The following is a 19708-nucleotide window of genomic DNA, read 5'->3' as shown; positions in this document are numbered from 1 at the left end:
AAGGCAGCTCCTGTGCAAAGAGCAACAGGAGCTCTGGGCACTGCCTGCCGCTGTAGAGATGAGATGAGAGAAGACAGAAGTGAGAGGCAGTGCAGAGTGAGAGGTCGGAGGAGAGCTCCTTGTGGGAGAAATCTTCACAGCCTTTTGCATGGTAAGTCTCTGGCTCCAGGGCAATGCTGATGTGTTTCCTGGAGGAGTCTTCTAAGCCCATCCCATCCCGTGAGTGTGGAGGATGGGGAGATGCTTCAGAGCAAGGATTCCCTGCCAGAGGAAGGAAGAGAGGTCCGAGGGACACATCACCCTGCTCCTTTCTTGGAGGGATGGCTGCAGGGGTGTGAAGCCTGGCTGTGCACCCAGGTGGGCATGGACTGTCCTTCAGAGCAGAGTCTCTGTGCCCCAGGGTGCTGTGTGCCTCGAACAGGGACTCTGCTGCCTGCGAGGGTCAGCACTCAGCCTGCCTGGCAGCTCGACACAATGCTGCAGGGTGAAAGCTATGGGTGAAAGGAGGGACCCCTGGTAGGGCAGGTGCTTTCTTCCATGGAGAGGCTAGTGCATGCAACAGGGCTGGGGGTCATACCCAGAGGTGACTTTTCACCAGGAATGCCAAGGCAGGGGAGAGCTGAAAGAGAAGGTGCTTTCATGAGTTGGTGCTTTCAGTTATTTTCTGTTTGGGTGCGGTGAAATGGGACTGGATGTGTCAGGTTTAAAAGAATACTGAGGCTGCAGTACAGTGGCACTGAGAGAGGAGCAGTTCTGGGAGGGACTTGGCAAATGCCTTCATCTACCCTGAAGCCTACAGATAGAGTCAGCATCACCTTTCCAGCCTCAGCTAGGTTTGCTTCACCTGCTCCTGAGCTTCTACAAACCTGGAGGTGTCCCTGGACAGTGCCCTGCCACGGGAGCTTTCTGCAGGGCAGAGCTGAATGCTCAGCATGTGGGATGGGGTCTGTGATCACTGAGAGAGAAGAGACGTGGGGACAGAGACACAGCTCCCTGCAGGGACGGCTTTAGGCAGCAGAGCCATGGCCAAAGTGTGAGAGGAAACTATCCACTCCAGTGCCGCCTCTCCTCTCCCACCCAATACAGCTGTCGTCCCTCAAGGATATGGGGTACAGGACATGAGTCATTTCCTCAGCAGTCAGACATCCAGGAGAGGAGACACATCTGAGTGTCTCTCTGTTCCTCCCTGTCCCTGCTTCCCTTGGCATAAATATCATGACATTGCTCCCTGTTTCTTTCCTACCTGCCCATGCTGCCCTTGTCCTTCCCCTTGGGCTCTCTAGGCATGGGGGGGGGGTGGTTTCTGATGCAGTTCAGACACCGACCATGTGGGTCCTGTCATGAAGATATGTCTTTGACAGTGAGATGCACAAGTCCCCCTCTAACCTTTGGGGCTCTGGACAATGCAGTTGCCCAGACAGGAGGCAACTCTCTCTTCTGAACATCCTCAACACCCTTAGGACATTCAACCATTTCCCTGGGGTGTCTGGCTGGGCTGCAATCTGCCCTCCAGAAGGGCACAGCTGTCCCGTTGCAGCTGGGTGTAACCTAGGTGCCTTAGGGAGAAGCACCTAGACTCTGAGAACACGGAAATGCAAGACTGCATGTGGGCAACTGGAAGGAGCCCGATGTGTTGCTGGCCAGAAGGGGAGGGCTGAATATCCCCCCTCACACACACACACACATATCCTTGGAAAGAGTGCTGGTGGGCACTTTGGAAGTGGATGTCTCTGCTCTCCACAGTGCCATTTCCTTTTTGGTAACATGAAAAACCCTTTTGCAATTGTTCTCCACCTCTGAGATAGGGGCAGAGGGCACCTGGGAACAAGCCAGCGCTCCTCCCTCTACACCAAAGCCAGAGTGAATCCTTTTGCCTCTGTGGAATCAGAAATGGTCATTCTGAGTGCTGCAGAAGTGTGGATGATTTCTACCTCCAAGAATCCTCCTCCTGTGTGACAGGGTCAAAGTCAGCTAAAGAAAACAAACCAAAAAAAAAGCCTTGAAACTCTTCATGAACCTACATTGTTCAGAATGGAGTGGATCAAATTTGACTGGAACTGGGAATATAAATCTTAGTCACGTCTGTTCGTATATACTCAGTGCTGTAGGTCAGGGCTGACTCCTCGGGAGCCCATGGGCAAAGGCTGCTGCTCCTCATGGCAAGCTCAGCCAGCACAAACCAGAGTTTAAGCCACGGAGCTCAGTGATGCTGCTGCTGAGATGGGGAGTGCTAATGTGTGTGTGTTTGGGGGCAGGGGGGGGTGGCTGAAAGAGCTTTGCTCAGAGAAGTGTGTCCTAAATTGCGTCTATCTGTTCTTCCTTGGACAGTGCCCCAAGCTCAGGAGGTGTAAAATGTCCAACAGCAGCTCCCTCAGTGAGTTCTTCCTCCAGGTGTACGCTGACACACGGGAGCTGCAGCTCTTGCACTTCTCCCTCTTCCTGGGCATCTACCTGGCTGCCCTCCTGGGCAACGGCCTCATCATCACAGCCGTAGCCTGTGACCACTGCCTCCATACCCCCATGTACTTCTTCCTCCTCAACCTCTCCATCCTTGACCTTGGCTCCATCTCCACCACTGTCCCCAAATCCATGGCCAATTCCCTGAGGAACACCAGGTCCATTTCCTACTCGGGATGTGCTGCCCAGGTCTTCCTAGTTTTCTTCTTGTTTTCAGCAGAGTATTCTCTCCTCACTGTCATGGCCTATGATCGCTATGTTGCCATCTGCAATCCCCTGCACTATGGCACAATCATGGACAGCAGAGCTTGTGTCAGAATGGCAGCAGCTGCCTGGGCCAGTGGGTTTCTCAATGCTCTCCTGCACACTGGAAATGCTTTTTCACTACCGCTCTGCCAAGGCAACACAGTGGACCAGTTCTTCTGTGAAATTTCCCAGATCCTCAAGCTCTCCTGCGCAGACTCCTACCTCAGGGAAGTTGAGCTTCTTGGGATTATTAGCTGTTTAATCTTAGGGTGTTTCATTTTCATTGTGCTGTCCTACGTGCAGATCTTCAGGGCTGTGCTGAGGATCCCCTCCGAGCAGGGCCGACACAAAGCCTTTCCCATGTGCCTCCCTCACCTGGCCGTGGTCTCCCTGTTTCTCAGCACTATCATGTTTGCCTACCTGAAGCCACCTTCTATCTCCTCCCCAGTTCTGGATCTGGTGCTGGCTGTTCTGTACGCAGTGGTGCCTCCAACAGTGAACCCTCTCATCTACAGCATGAGGAACAAGGAGCTCCAGCAGGCAGCGAGGAAACTGATCCAGATGGTACTAGTTCAGCAGCAATGAGCTGCCCATCTTTCCTCACAACTGATTCCCAGTTTATATCTCCAGCATCTCTTGTGCTTTGGGAGGTCTGTCTGTGATAGTCATGTTTGTGTAGAAATGTCTGAATTCCTCCCACATTTCTGGAGGCACAAACCTTGTCTTTCTCACCCAGAGGCCTTCTGTAAATCTGCCTATCACTGTGTCAGAGCTGGCCTCCCAAGTAGCATCTCTGTAATAAAAGAGGGTCTTCTGAGTACTGTGCCTGAATGTTGGGGTCTTTTTCCAAAGCTGGAGCCAAGAATGCACTCAGGGAATTACACCCAAAAAGGCCCTGTTTTTGTGCTTACATTTTCCGTGGGCTAAGGGGCATCATCTCTTTTGGGTGATGTGTGTGGGAATGAGGGCTGGATTTAACTGTCACTTGCGAGTGCCCAGGGTGCCTGGAGAGGGTGAGTGGTCAAGAGGTGTCTGCTGGGGACTGTCCCACATATTGGAGGGCTGGTGACAGATGACCATCCTTCTGGAAGGGATATGGAGTCAGAGAGCATAGGGCATCTCCAGGGGCACCATGTGCCTGGAATGGGCAGTGAGTGGAGACTCCCCAAACCAAGCAGAGTAAAGTAAATATAAAGGGCCAAAGCAAGGAATGCCCCATAGGTCCCTCAGGAGAGGGACTGGGCTGGGTCTGATGACACCTCTGAATAAATCCGGAGCAATGTGAAATGTCCCATGATTGCTCCATCCATCCTCCACAGCCAGAGATTCTGGGTGGGAGGTTTTCAGATGCAGTGATACTGGTCAAATAGCCGCCTCCCTGATCAGCATGGGGCCCCCACAGCCGACTTACCTGCAGAACAGCTCTGCCAGACCAGGGCCTATGCAGAGCCTAGGAGAGGGGTGTGAAAATGGCAGACCAGGCCAGGATCGACCCACTGACCTGGGGAAAGGCTCTCTGGGGAACAAGGACACCTGTAGAGAAGAGCAAAGGAGCAATTGTGTGCTTGTGAGGAGGAATAAATGAAAACCTGTTGCTATGTTTGTCAGTGTGAGGCAGGCTGCTGTGTTACTGCAGCTGCCTGAGGCACCTCAGGCCCAGGACTCTTGCACTGTCCTGGGTAGAAGGGCTGCCCAGAAGATCTGCAGACAGCCAGGGTTAAGGTGGGAAAAGGTGGGGAGGGGCTGAGCTGGGCAGTACAGGGCCTGGGTGAGGAGAAATGCCAGCAGGCAGCTACTGCATGTGAAAGACAGTGTGGGAGCACAGAGGTGTCTGCTTGCAGGGCAGATGCAGGTGTCCTGGGAAAGGCACCAAGACATGGCAAGTGCAGAGGAGAAGAGCTCAGGTTTTTTCTTGTGCTACGTGCTGTGACCACAGGGAAGAAAAAGGAGGGTCAGATACCAGCATAGAGTGGGTACATAAGGATCGTGGAAGCTTAGTCAGGATAGATTTAATAGAAGACTTACACTATAAACTGCTTGGGAACTACCTGGGAGGGTTGCTGATGGGAGGCAGCTGAAAGTATGAGTCAGAAACCCAGGTGGGACTCAGCTTGTTGTACCCTAGGGACCCCTTAAATCTACCAGAACTATTTCCTTATCTCAGCTGTGCTCAGCTTGAGCAGCCACTGGCTGTGAAGCAGCTCGACATTGTTGACAAGATGGAATATGCACGTCTGACCTTGGCAGGAGTTTGGTCAGTGTGCAGAGAACACACTCTGGGGCTGCGATCACGCACTCTGCCAGTCCCCTGACTCACTGCCAGATCTCCCACAGATCTTCTCCCTACATATGCACAGAGCGGGGAAGCTTCCCCATGGCATTCTTCCAGGCCAGCCCTTCCAGGGCTGGTAATGCACCCCACTTGTGGGGTGGTCCATGACCAGCTCCATCCTTTTGCATGTCTCTATATCCTGATGGAGGGGAAAAGGCCAGCCTTGCATGGCTTCTCTTCTACACGATACCCCTGGCTGATCCCAGAGCATGGTGTCTGCTGAAGCCTGCATGGGGCACAGCTTGGGCTGCGCAGGGGCTAGATGAGGTGATCACGCACTACAGGCCAGGAGGTGAGATACCAGAAAAGGTACTCTTTGACTCACTGCCTGTCCCATCACCATGAACATGACAGATGATCTGGATACATCCTTGAATCTGGCTACCATTTCTGGGCCTACTTCGCTCGCCTCAGGTGTGTAATGTGGGAGGGGGCCCTGGCTGCTGATATCCCTCCCATGCCAGCCATGTGACTATCTTTGGCTCCCACTTCCCAGTCTTGAAGGGTGCAGTGGGCCCTTGCTGCGCTTAGACAATAGCAGAGCTACAATGAGAAAATGGGTCCGCACATATCCAGCTGAGTCTCCTGCAGAAAGACCAGGCATGCCCCAAAAGAGGTATTGGCCAGCTCTTGGAGAGTTGTGCAACGAGCTGCCCAACACGGTGGCATTCACACAATCAGGCAATGGTGCACATGCAAGGCCGCACAAACCTCCTGCCGAGCTGTGAGGGGGCTGAGTGCCAGCTTTAGTAGAGAGGCTGACTGCAGGAAATGCCGCCTATGCCAACCACTCCCAGCACTGCCCAAGATGCTTGGAAAATCAGAACTTTCCTACAGGCTCCAGCTCCAGAAAGGGCTCAACCTTCTGTGCTTCCAGAGCCTTGCTCACTACCATTTCCTTTCATTGACACTGTCAAGAGAGGTGGAGGAGAGAAGCCAGGACAATGTTGTTCACAAAATGCTTTATCCATTAACCAGATAAATGTCCTCATGTGTGCTTGGCCAGCTTGGCTAGGGCAAAAGGTTCTCAGTCTCTGGTCACCTACATCAATGTCAGAAAGTTTAATGTGAAAGCTGACTTGAGTTCCACCTCACCCAGACAGCTGAGCACACCTGTGAGCACACCTGTAAGCACACCCTAGCTCCATGAGTTGACTGTCTTCATCAGACTTGATGGCAGCTGGTCAGTCAGAAAGTGCCTGCTTCAGGAGGCTACTGCAGAGATGTTGCTTAGGTCCTGACATTTTGGAGAGTCCTATGCACCAGTGATTCATACCGCATACATGAGCAGCTGGGAGGCCTGGCAGCAGCAATCTCAGTGCCCGCTATTCCTGCTGACAGCCACAGTAACCACTGTGCAACCTTCAAGAGGTTGAACCCATCAGAAACGTGTTTAGAAGAGAGAGCACTGCTTTCCTGGACCTGCCGCTCTTCTGTCCTGAAGACAGAGAACCATGCTGGCTCGGGCACTGGCGCTGCTGCTGTGAGGCAGGCAGGTAGGCAGAGGAACCTGCACCCAGGGCACTTTAGGCCATGCTGTGGTGCCTAGAAGAACTTAGCTTGCCCCTTACCTCCAGCACACCCACCTCTGCCCGTAAGTACCCCCTGTCCAGCTGCTGGTACACTATCCAGCTCTGCTCATCTACGTGGCTGCTTGTGCACCTGTGGGAGAAGCCACTTCACCATGCCAGGATGTGGCTGGACTCCTGCGCTTTCTGTGGTGACAGGGCCACCCTGGTGCACAGGACACAGAGAAAGGAGCCCAGCAGGCTTTCCTGGCCACCCACAGGAGATGCATGGCCACACACGGAGAGACTCAGCTGCCCTGGCGTCCTGGTGACAGGGACTGCATGAGGGCTGTCACCCCAGGGGCCTTGTACCTCCCGCTGATGCTGGGCCAGCAGACCCCTGGCAGGAGAGGCTGCGGTGTGGCCCCAGGTTCCTGATGTCACCATGCTGTCATCCAACAATGCAGTCACAACGCCCAAAGGCAGCAGAAGAGGCAGAGGCTCCCGGGCCCCTGCCAGTCTGCCAGGCTTCACAGCTGGCTGCAGCCAAGGGCTCTCTGCAGGCTCCCTGGAGGCCGTCCTTGGCCACAAACACACCCCTGCGTGGGCAGCAGGGCTATCGATGCCTATCGAGCAGGACGTTATTGCAGGACATCCGGGGGCAGTGGAGCCTACATCTCAGGACACCCACTGACGGAAGCACTCAGCAGCTGCACCTCCATTTGGTACGCAGATCTCTTCCTGGCCTTCCTCTGGCCTTACTTGCTGACCTTGCTTTGCACCTTCTCCGTCCTGCCTTGGTGCTGAGACCACTTCCTGCAGTGCCTCCCCTGCTCATCGAGGGCCTGTGCCTGCTGCTCTGCTCTCGAACACTGCCTAACGCTGCCTCCTGTGCCCACTGCCACTGCCCCAGCACAAATGCTCCTGTCTAACCCTTTCCTCCCCATCTTGGCAGGGCTCCCCATGCACAGCCCGGCTCTCTCCAGACACCTGCTCCGCGTCAGAGCAGCCCAGCACTGGGGACACCCTCATTTCCACCACAGGCAATGAAGCTGCTGTGATGTGCTGCACACGCTGCCCCAATGCATCACGGAGGGTGGCCAGCCAACATGCGCCTCTGTAGCAGGGACACACCAGGGACAGTACTGGACATGGCAGCAGGCCAGCAACCCACCAGGGGCCCTCAAACACACAAAGCCCAACACTCCTGCCCTCCCATTCCCTTCTAGTCCTCCAAGGCTTTGCGACAGGCACTGCCTGTGAACAGCCGGGCACTTCCCACCTCCAGAAAGCAGAGAGCAAGTGCTCTCCCCAGGGCTCAGCAGGCCAGCTCTCATCTCTCTCTTTTGCCTCACATGCCCTCATAAGCACATACCCCTAGCAGGTGCCTGCTGTTGCTCTAAGGGCTTTCATGGGAAAGGTTTTCTCAAGATAACTTCCCCAGCCATTTGCTACTGCTGGCCTATCAGGTAACAGATCAATAACCCTCTGAGACACCTCACGAGAACTTCTCCGGCCATGACACAAATGCTGACCTCTCAGCTGCTCTGGCAGAGGTGAGCTCCAAAGCACATAGCCCAGCCATGGACCTGCTTCTGCCTCATTAGCACAAGTGACCTCGTCATCAAGAGTGGAGCCATGTGCCCCCTGCCTGCCTGTCAGCTACTGCCAAAGAACTGATCTGACACTGGTCATTTTTTGGCATAGCTTTCGCAGAGAGCTGTGACCTCCCTGCCCACACCCCGACCACATGCCCATTGCCAGCTGCAGCCCCTCCTGCCTTCTCCACTGTTGAGCCAGCTCCTGAACAGCCTCCACAACTCTCCTTGTGGCCTTACAATGCTCATAGTGCAGCAAAACATCCTTTAGATAGCAGTTACTAAAAGAGAAAAAAATCTGCCTATGCCCTTTAGAGCCCCACGGCAGCTGCAGGATGCCCCAGCTCTAGGACACAGGACTCCTTTCCTGCCAGAGCCCCATCGCAAAGGGGGACCCACTCCCAGGGAAACCTGACCATATATTTCCCCACAACTTCCACAAGGGGATGCAGCTGCCCCCACAGGAGCCTTGGGGCTCAGGGCAGCCCCAGCTACAGGACCCAGCTGCCACGCTGTCTCCTGAGCCAGATGACACCCTCAGGCAGGGCTCTTGTGGCAGCCCCCACCTTTGCCAGCCACCTCCACAGCCCAGGATCCACACCCATTTTTGCTGTTAATAATCTCTCTCCAACACCTTGGGAAGGAGCTCCCAAAGCCCTTACCCCAGTAGCCCCTGTAGTACCGGGAACAAGGAATTGTGATCTGGTCTGGTGGTCTGAGTCCTCCATCTCACTTGCCCCCTTGGCCTTGCCTCACCTGTTCAACTGCCAAAAAGGATGCTCCTCCTGTCTTGTCATTCAAAACTTCTCTCCAATGTGTCCCTCCTCCTCTACCTGTGAACAAGTGGCCCAAAGGGTCTTACTCCCTCCTGTCCCCACTCCTACCTATGGACCAATTCTAAAGGGCAGCAGCGGGGAGGACATGAGCAGTGACCAGCACCTCCCAGAACTTGTGGGGAAGTGAGGGCACTGCTGTGTTACTGGGGAGACCTCCCTGTGATACAGGACATCCCACTGTTACCTCAGCTTGTATCATCGGAGGGCTCAGCCCGTCACTGCCATGGAGATGGCACAGCCAGCGAGAAAGCCCAGAGATTTCTCCTCATGTCCTAGAGCAGTCACTGCTCCTCATCCCAGCTATGTTCCAAAAGGTTCTGATGAATCCTTCAGGAATGTCTTCAGACGGTGCCAAAGGCTCTAAAATCTAACAGATGGGGCACTGGAGAGGCCAATTCTGTGGCCCCGCACTGACAAGTATCTGCATTGGGGAGACCTGTGCAGTTCCCTGGGGCATGGGGGTCAGTTTGGAGTTTTTTTGGCATTTTTCAAGGACAGGATCAAAATCATGGATTTCTGCCATGGGTCGCTCTTTCTGTAGAAGCAGAGTATAGGATAATATGAAACAGCATGCAGCCTTCTCCCATAAGGCACCAGAGCAGGCTCTTTGGTTTTAGAAGTCTTCAGCTTGGTCTGAGGAGCTTAAATTAGAGATGGTACTTCAGAAAAGAGCAAACGTGTCCTTAGCATGCATACTCCAGAGGGCTTTCTTCAGGACCCTTGTGCTTGCTGTGCTCCAAGCCATGGGTGAGGCCAGGTATCAAACCTAGGAAGATTTCCCATTTCCCATTAGTTTTGGCCAGATTTCCTTCTGGCTGAGCCTGGGGAAATATATGTTCTTCATCTCCTGACCACAGCTCGTCCTTGAGCTTTTCAGTATCACTTCAGGACAGTGCTTCTCCCCTGGGTAGAGTCCATGGTACCCACAAGCATCCTGGTTCTCTCAAGGGACAGCCTTGGCTCCCTGCATCTCCCACATTTTTGACCCTGAGCTTCTCTGGACATGTCCACACATTGCAGGGCTGCTGCCCAGGCTCCAGTGCAGAACCTGTAAGACAGTGCAGTGCCTCAGGACCTGCATTTTGGCTCATTCAGAAATCTGGGAGGTGACCAGCTCCCACCTCTGCAGCTGCTGGTGTTGGGGAACGTCCCTACCACCAACCTTCCTGCTCCTCCTTGTCTCAGCACAGACTTTTGTAGACCAGCACAGCCTGGTCAGGGATCCCCGAGAGCGGCACAACCCCCAGCAAGGCCCAGGACCCCCAGGAGCTGCATGGCTCTCTCTTCTGTTTCCACATGCCCTGATTAAAAAGATATTTTCTAACATCACTAGCTGGACGTTGCAATTTTCCATTGTTTCCAGTTTTCCACCTCTCGTTGCTCTTGGTTCATTCAGATACGAAGCTACTGATTTGCACTTCAGGAGTTTCGAGCTTGCTCCAAGTCTTACTAGTCTCTCCCTTTAGCCAAGTCATGAATTGTGTTTCTAGCTACCATTTCCTTTCTATCCCCAAAATTTCTAGTAAAGCTCTCCTTGTGGGAAGTGGGCCTCACTGGAGGCAGCTCAGACTTAGCATACTGTGGAGGATTTTAATTATTTTTTATGAAACTATATCATTCTTTATGTTTTGTTTGTTTACAATCAAAAGAAGAAAAGAAAAACTCCAAACCACTGTGTCTATTTGTAGCTAGTTGTCTAAGGAAAGCAGGTGGGAATTGAGGCATATGAGCTGTACAAATCCCTTACAGACTTTAGTGGAAACATTTTAGCTTTAGCAAGGGTGATGGAATTCCCAGGTGGCTGATGAGAGCAATGGCAGGGTTGAGGAGATGGAGAGGAAGACTATGTGTACAACATCTGACCCCTGGGACACTGCTTTTCCTGCGTGTCCTGACTTCACTGAGGGACACTGTGGATCAGTATCACCTGGAGAATGCTCCTGCCACTTACTCTGTAAGTGGGAAATAATAATAATAAAAATAAAATTTAGAAGCAGAAATAATTTCATATTATGAAGGTCTCCGACTTTCAGCTACACTTCTGAAACCTCTGCAATTAGCCTTACCAGACTTGAAGAAGATTATGAGGAGAGAAGAGATTCATCAGGAAGTTTTTCATTTTAATGAGCCCCATGGTGTATTTGGTGCTGAGTCCACCTGCCTCAGTTACTAAGAGGAGACTGAACAAAACTTTCAAGAAGTTAAAGTCAGAAGCAGAACCCAAAGTTACACAGAGCATTAATGGGTCCCACTGAGGGCTGTTAGCAAGAAAGATTCGCTGGGGGCTGATTAGAGCAGAAAGTTGGAAGCACTGATTACAGGTAGTCGAAGGCAACATGCAGGTGACTCTGATGCCGAATCTCTCCTTGATGTGTTTTATCAAGCAAAATGGCCGATCGCAGACACCCAGCTCCTGAGAAGGGAGATCCTTTCCCCTATATTTTGCCCAGGGCTGCTCCTGGGGGCAGTGTGCAGGTGGGGATGTGCAAGCTCAAGTGCCCAACCATGACACAACACCTCCTGGGGTCCTCTGGTGGGCAAGGGGACAGTGAGGTCATGAAGCCTCCTGGTAGGCCTCAGTGATTGAGACAACAGCCGTAGAACAAAGACCTCTGCTCTTTCAGGCTCTTCAGCATGCCAGTGCCCTCCACTGTCTCCACCAGACTGTCCCATGCCTGCTGCTGGGTGCCTGCAGACAGTAGACACTCAAGATGCTTCCCCACCTTGCTCCCACCTCGGGATCTCCCCCCTGTTACTGATGTCTCTCCATCCTCACTGGCTGTTCCTTGGAACACAGAGCCAGGGGCTGATCACAGCCTCCCTCTGGGTGACCTGTAGCACCACAGCACTGCTCTTCGAGTGACACTGATTCCTGTTAATGTCTGGTTTGAACCTCCCAAGCTGCAGATTGTGACTCTTTCCCTTTCTTGTGCTGCTTCTCACCACCAAAAAAAGTGCGTGGGAGACCCATTCAGGGACATGTTACTCCAGCTATCGTCAGCCCAGGGCTGAGTGGAGGGGGAATAATGGCTCCCCTTGTGTGGGTGGCCACACTTCTCCTCATGCAGCCCATAATCACTTGGCCTTATTCGCAATGACTGTGCCTCACTGGCTCACGTAGCATTTCTCATAACACCCAGGCCCTTCCCCTCAGGGGCACTTCTCAGCTGAGGTCCCAACTTGCCCTGAAGCATGGAGTTATCCTGCCCCAGGTGCAGGACTTGCCCCTTCTCCTTGAGAAGCTTCACAAGGTTTCTGTCAGCTGAATCCTCAGTTTTCTCAAGGTCCTCCAGACTGAAATTCTCTTGTGTCACCTGTTAATGTGTGTGTGCAGATGGTTCACTGACTTGTGGTGCTTCTAAGAAGAGAACAGCAAGTGCAACTGAAGGACAGCACAAAGTTAAAAATAGGAGATTCTAGTGTAATGTAATTTCTGTCTGAAACAGGACTTACAGGACAATAATCTCAGAAATACCAGGTGAGGGTACAAAGCAAGCAAAAACAGGGCCAACGGGGAAAGAATGCACACAGATGGGATGTTTGTATGAGACGGTATTGCCTCTTGTCTTCTCGGCATAAAGAGTCTCCATCCTGGCAGCCCATTCCTCCGGCCTGTCCAGGGCCCTCTCAGTGGCAGCCCTCAGCCACAAGGCTGGGGCCTCTCACCCACTTTGGAGTTGTCTACTAATGTGATGACTGTTACCTCCTGCAGGCCACTCCTCAAAGTGTTAAACGGGACAGGTCCCAGGAGAGACCCTGTGCTGCTCCCTTTCTCTCTGGCCTGCAGGCAAAGAATTACTCTATTCAAAACAGCCCTCTGAGCCCAATCATCCAACCAGTTTTCAGCCTTCTAGTTGCCTACTCATGCAGTCCTTAATATCCGAGCTTCTATGTAAATATATTGAGGGAGACAGTGTAAAAGGCTTTGTTAAAGACACAGAATCACAGAATCACAGAATGGGTAAGGTTGGAAGGGAACTCTGGAGATGATCTAGTCCAAGCCCCTGCTCAAGAAGGGTCACCTAGATCATGTTAGACAGGATTGCATCTAGTTGGGTTTTGAGTATCTCCAGAGAAGAAGACTTCACAACCTCTCCGGATAACCTCTTCCATTGCTCTGTCACTCTCACAGGAAAGAAATGCCTGCTCATAATCAGGCAGAACTTCCTCTGTTTCAGTTTGTGCCCATTGCCTCTTGTCCTTTTGCATGGGGCAACTGAAAAGAGTTTAGCCTCATCCCCTTGACACCCTCCCTTCAGATACTTAGACACATTGATAAGATCCCCCCTCAGTCTTCTCCAAGCTAACCAAGCCAAGCTCTCGCAGCCATTCCTCGTACGGCAGATGCTCCAGCCCTCTGATCATCCTCATAGCCCTACCCGGGCCTTTCTCCACATGTTCTGCATCTCTCTTGTACTGGGGAGCCCAGAACTGGACACAGTACTCCAGGTGTGGCCTCAGTAGAGCTGAGCAGAGTGGCAGAATTACCTCCCTCGACCTGTTGGCAACATTCTTCCTAATGCACCTCAGGAGACCAATGGCCTTCCTGGCCACAAGGGCACATTGCTAGCTCATCGTGGTCAGCTTGTTGTCTGCCAGGACTCCCAGGTCCTTCTCTGCAGAGCTGCTCTCCAGCAGGTCAGCCCCCAGCTTGTACTGGTGCATGAACTTATTCTACTCTAGGTGCAGGACCTTGCACTTGCCCTCGCCCTCATTGACCTTTATGAAGTTCCTCTCTGCCCAGCTCTCCAGCCTGTCCAGGTCTCTCTGAATGGCAGCACAGCCCTCAGGTTTATCAGCCACTCCTCCCAGCTTGGTATCATCAGCAAACTTGCTGAGGAGGCACTCCGTCCCCTCATCCAGGTCATTGATGAAGAAGTTGAACAGGATGGGACCCAGTACTGAGCCCTGGGGAACTCCAGTAGCCACAGGCCTCCAACTAGACTCTGTGCCACTGATGATGACCCTCTGAGCTCTGCCTTTCAGCCGGTTCTCAATCCAACTCACAGTCCACTCACCCAGTCTGCAATTTGCATATTTGTCTGCTTCAGCACCTCAGCTGTGTCACTAACCAAAGATTTGTCATGAGGAAACATGTTACCAAGGACCTCATTTATGCAAAGGCTTTGGTGTCAAGTGCTGACACGCTGGCATGGACAACAGGTGGTAATGGAATGTCAAGGGAGGTTCCCACAAAGACAGCAAACCCTACAGTGCCCAAGGCCACAGAGAAAGGGCTGGGCTGTGCAGGAATGCCAGGAAGGGGACTGACTGCCTGAGCTGGCTCTGTGACACTGTTGGTCATTTGACAGATTTCTTGAACCAATCTCCAGGAAGGACAAGGTGCCACTGAAGAAATCTCTGGGCCTGGGCAGCCTGCGATCCACCTATCCTGAGATCCTCATTAGTCCAGTCCCTCTTTGTACCATCTAGTGGGGTGAGAAGAGGTTCAGGGGAGGAGAGCAAGAAGTGTTTGAGACATGGTTTCCCTTTAAGTGTCATGCTGTATGTGCTAGAGACAGGTGGCTGTGCTGGACACCCCAGGCATCTGATGTGGCCCTGTCACCCCATTTCTGTGTCATTAAATGAAGTATCTGCCCGGAACTGGCAGACAGCTGTTCGTAACATTGGACTCTACCTGTGTCTCAGCCTCACAGTGAGTGGAGCTCTAGTTGTAGCAGGCATCTAGTGTCATTTCAGATGGCCAAAGAAATTCCTCACCTGGCCCCATCTGATGCTCCAGGAGAATGTGGGTCTCTCAGTTGCTTCACCAAAGCAAGTCGTCATTGGTACATGCCTTGCACCAATTTTTTGTCTTCAACTGTCACCAAGTGTTTGTGTATGAGCAGCTGATTCCCCCCCTCCATCTCCACTGATTGCAAAGGGAGCGTAGACAAGGAGCTCTCATGGAGATACCTCTGTGGTGCACACTTCAGCATGGGGAAGGGAAATCCCCCCCTCGTATGTATTTGTGGAGTTCATGGAAGTTTGTTGAATCCCACTGCAGCCCAGGGGCTTCTCAACAGGCATGTGATGCCCACATTGACTCATCAGAATCAATACCTGAACTATGGCTAAATGGACTCCCTTCTTGTCCCCATCTAGGTGTCCTGCCAAGTTAAGGGATAAGAGTAGGGGCTTCCACAGTGGAACATTTCCACTTATCAGAGATAGTCATGCTCTGAGAAACTAAATTGCAATGTTATAATCAGTTTCTCTCTGCTCCTTAAAAAAGCACGATACATGATTATTTTAGACTACTTTGGGGAACATTTCCCAGGAGGAGGGAGCACAAGGGACAGAGAAAGTCATGCCTTCAGCTGGGCTCCTACTTCTGAGCAGGGGCTCAGCTCCAGCTTCTGGGACAGAGGGAGCTCATGGCAACCTGGAGGCACTGCTGAGACACAGCTGTGTGCAGGAGCAGCTCTGCAAAGAGTAGCAGGGCTCTGGGCACCGCTTGCTGCGGCTGACACAAGATGAGAGAAGGCAGAGTGAAGTGAAAGGCAGTGTGGAGTGGGAGGCCAGAGGAGAGCTCACTGTGGGAGAAACCTTCACAGCCTTTGACATGGTAAGTCCCTGGCTGCAGGGCAATGCTACTGAGGTTCCTGGGAGCGTCTTCTGAACCCAGCCCAGCCCTTGAATCTCTCTCCTGGTTCTTCCAGTGCATAGGTGGAGGGGAAGATGCTTCAGGGCAGGGACTCCCTGCCACAGCCTCAGAGGGACAGGGTGCCCTGCTACCTTCTCCCATGGATGGCTGCAGGGGTGTGAAGGCAGTGTGTGCACACATGTCTCCATGGACTGTAATTCAGAGCAGTGTCCCTGCATCTTAGGGTCCTGCACGCCTGGGGTAGCGGCTCTGCCACCTGCAAGGGTCAGCACTCAGCCTGCCTGGGGAGCTCCCCACAGTGCTGTGGGGAAAAGCTATGGGTGAGAGGCATGACCTCTGGCAGAGCAGGCTCATTCTCCTGCTGAGAGGGTGCTGCATGGGTCAAGACTGCTCACAGCTCTAGCTCACCATGAGGACATTCCGAGAGTGGAGTTTTCAAGAGGACTTGTCTCTGCATGGTGGGAATGGTAATGCAGCAGTCAGGTTTAAACAAGGGGCTAAGCCCCTTCACCACCACTGAACGATGAATAGGCTTGCACACGCCTTCACCACTCCTCAGCCTACAGGCAGCACTAACATCAACTTGTCAGTCTCGTTGGAGATTTTCTCGTCTGCTCTTTAGCCTCTACAAACAGAGAGATGCCCCTGGGCAGTTTCCTGTTGCTTGGAGGTTTCTGTAGGGCAGAGCTGAGATCACAGTGGGGGGGATGGTGTCTGGTGTGGGCAAATGAACAGCTCCCAGCAATGACATCTCCAAGCAGCACAGATATGCTCAGAGAGCAAGAGAAAACTGTGGTTGGGATGCAGAAAATTCTCTGCCAGCCCCTGCAGGGCAGACACTTTCCCCTGAGTAAACCTCCTTCATCTTTCCTCTCCCTCCCAGCAGAGGAATGGAGAATGAAGATGACAGTCCTGCAGGAGACCATGCCTTTAAGACATGTTCCACTCCCTGGGGCATGCTACCAGGCTGTGTTCTGCCCTCCAGAAAGGCATAGCTCTTCTGTAGGACATTCATGACAACTGAATGTACTGTGCAGAAGCCACAGAGGGGCTCAGGAAATGGAAATGCTGCTGGCAGTGGCTGCATGTGAGCAGTGGAAATAAGCACTATGTGTCTTTGGCTAGAATTTGGGTGTTGAGTTCTTGCTCTATACCAGAGCCACATCACAGAGTCCTTATTCTGAGCATCAGAGCCATGTGCTATGGCACATTCTCTCCATTCCTCTCAGATCAGCAGAGCTGAGAAAGGGAGGGGAGATTGGAGATTTCCGCTTTGTAAGTGGACACCACTGTCAGCACAGGCCAGTTTCCTACAGGGTAACTTGCAGTCAAGACTGTCCCTTAGCTGAGAGAGCTGCATGCCCAAGGCAGCTGGGAATGGGACTGATGTGGAGACTGAGCTGGAGAGCAGCTGTGCTAGCTCTGTCCTAGGGCACAGGGAGAGCTTTTGCCTCCCAGGACTCACCATTCTTCACACTGAGAGCAGTGGAAAGGTTGCATATTCCTGCCCTGCAGAGCAGACAAACAAACAAACAAGCCCCCCAAAAATGAAACCATTGCTTTTGTGGTCAAAATGGCTCAGAACTGGATGTGATGTTAAACTGCCCCTCTACACTATAGCAGGACTGATCCTTCGGGGGCCCATGGGCAGAGGTCCCTGCTCCTCCTGGCACACTCAGCCAGCACAAACTGGAGCTCCAGACAGGGAGATGAATGAAGGTCCTCCTGAGAAGCAGTAAAGCAATCTCTCTCTCTCTCTCTCTCTCTCTCTCTCTCTCTCTCTTTCTCTGTGTGTGTGTGTGTGTCTGTGTGTGTCTGTGTTTGTGTTGGTGGGGCTGAGAAAGGGACTTTTGATCAGAAAATTCTCTCCTGACTTCTCCTGTCTTTTCTTGCTTTTGCAGTCCACCGTGTCCAAAGGGAGCAAAATGTCCAACAGCAGCTCCTTCAATGAGTTCCTCCTCCTGGCATTTGCGGACACGCCAGAGCTGCAGCTCTTGCACTTTGTGCTGTTCCTGGGCATCTACCTGGCTGCCCTCCTGGGCAATGGCCTCATCATCACAGCCGCAGCCTGTGACCACCACCTCCACACCCCCATGTACTTCTTCCTCCTCAACCTCTCTCTTCTGGACATTGGTACAATCTCCACCACTGTCCCCAAATCCATGGCTAGTTCTCTGTGGGACATCAGGGCCATTTCCTACTCAGAATGTGCATCCCAGGTCTTTATTTTTGTCATTTTCATTTCAGCCGAGTATTCTCTCCTCACTGTCATGGCCTATGACCGCTACATTGCTATCTGCAAACCCCTGCACTATGGGACCCTCATGGGCAGGAGAGTCTGTGTCAGAATGGCAGCAGCTGCCTGGGCCAGTGGGTTTCTCTGTGCTGTCCTACACATTTCTAATACATTTTCACTACCCCTCTGCCAAGGCAATGTAGTAGAACAATTCTTCTGTGAAATTCCCCATATCCTCAAGCTCTCCTGCTCAGATTCCTACATCAGGAAATCTGGAATTCTTGTGGTTACTGTTGGATTAGCTTTGGGATGTTTCATTTTCATTGTGCTGTCCTACGTGCAGATCTTCACTGTTGTGCTGAGGATCCCCTCTGAGCAGGGCCGGCACAAAGCCTTTTCCATGTGCCTCCCTCACCTGGCCGTGGTCTCCCTGTTCATCAGCACTGGCACATTTGCCTATCTGAAATCGCCCTCCCTCTCCTCCTCAACTCTGGATCTGGTGTTGGCTGTTCTGTATGTGGTAATGCCTCCAACATTGAACCCCCTCATCTACAGCATGAGGAACAAGGAGCTGCAGGAGGCCCTGAGGAAATTGGTTCAATGGGTTCAGTGTCAGCACCAATAACCATCCCATGTTCATCATCTCATCATTCCCATTTTTTTCCTTTTGGTCAAGGTTATGAATTGTTCATTTATTTGTCTCACTTTTCTGTATCATATTCATTTTGGAAGGAAAATGTTTGCGTTTACCCTGTTTCTCCTCAGTAATCCCTCTCCTGTGTCTGACACAGAGACCACGTTGAAGCAGGAAGACAGACTTCCCTCTCCATCAGCAGAGATGGGAGAACCTCAGAGCCAGCTACTCTGAGCTCCCCCGGATGCCCCCAATGGAATGAGGAGAATTTCCCTTCACAGTGTCTCTTTCAGCATGACATCAAGGGAGCTCAGGGGTCAGAGTCCATCTCAGATGAGTACGGATGGGTTGAGACCATGTGCCTCATGACCACTAGGAGAGCTCAGCTCCCCTGGCTGAAGTCACGGGGGGGGTCTCAACACCCCTCTCCTGTGAGGGCATCAGCCAGCTGTCACTGTGGGCTGATCCCTTCCCTCTCCAGTGCTCCAAAACTGAAACTAGAGTGAGAGTGGAGGGGAGGAGAGTCTGGATACAGCCTGTAGGGACAAGCCCTCTGCTCCTCAGGACTGTCTCCACACTACTACAGAAGACATCTCCTCACTGCAGCCTTTGAGTGGAGACTGCAGCATTCCTGGAGACAAATCCACACAGCAGCAGCTCTTTCTCTTTTCAGGGGTGCTTCTGATTTCCACACTGTCCTGCTGTGCTCTGGTGTGTGCATATGGCCCAGGAGTTCTCATAACCTGGTGGCTGCAGAGCTGTATTTCTATGTACATGTCTCCTGTGAGCACAGACAGGACCATGAAATGGGCACTCTTATGGCAGACATGCGCTCCAGAAAAACATTTCTTTAATAAAAGAACATCTCCTCTGTGACATCTCTGAAGTCTGGCCTCTCTGCAGAAGATGGAGTCAAAAATATGTACAAGAGGTTGCCACACAAATGGGCCTGCTGCTCTGCTTCTGAACTCCATGGTATCCAGGGGACGAGATCAGAGTCCCGGAGTGATCTGCTAGGGTCTAAAGTATGGGCTCAGGGTTCTTCTGTTGGTGACCAGAGCTTTGTTGCTTTGACACCTAGGTACGAGTTATCAGGTGCAATGATGCCTGTCTGGTAGGTCTGCTTCCCACCATGACCACCACAGTGAGTGTGGAGACCCTCCCCCCCCGCCAAGGCCCTGTGTCCCCACAGGCTGCTTGCTCTGCAGAGCAGCATTACCAGCTCAGGGCTCTGTAGCAAGCAAGGGGAGGGTC

General features: G+C 52.5%; 2 protein-coding genes across 2 annotated transcripts; both read left to right on the top strand.

Moving 5' to 3' along the window:
- Positions 1–2553: 2553 nt before the first annotated feature.
- Positions 2554–4073, top strand: LOC134154554 (olfactory receptor 14A16-like; the record flags this gene model as incomplete). Its single annotated transcript, XM_062601228.1, has 2 exons — positions 2554–3198; positions 4023–4073. Coding segments are annotated over 2 exons (696 nt in total), but the record flags the coding sequence as incomplete, so codon positions are not given.
- Positions 4074–17509: 13436 nt separating this feature from the next.
- LOC134154553 (olfactory receptor 14A16-like) lies at positions 17510–18445 on the top strand. The gene has a single exon (XM_062601227.1). It carries the CDS (start codon positions 17510–17512, stop codon positions 18443–18445), a length of 936 nt encoding a protein of 311 aa, XP_062457211.1.
- Positions 18446–19708: the final 1263 nt, after the last annotated feature.

Source organism: Rhea pennata, unplaced genomic scaffold (genome assembly GCF_028389875.1).
Source record: "Rhea pennata isolate bPtePen1 unplaced genomic scaffold, bPtePen1.pri scaffold_32, whole genome shotgun sequence".
Classification (NCBI taxonomy): domain Eukaryota; kingdom Metazoa; phylum Chordata; class Aves; order Rheiformes; family Rheidae; genus Rhea; species Rhea pennata.
The sequence above is the reverse complement of the archived record's forward strand: the minus strand, read 5'-3'. Positions and strand labels throughout refer to the sequence as shown.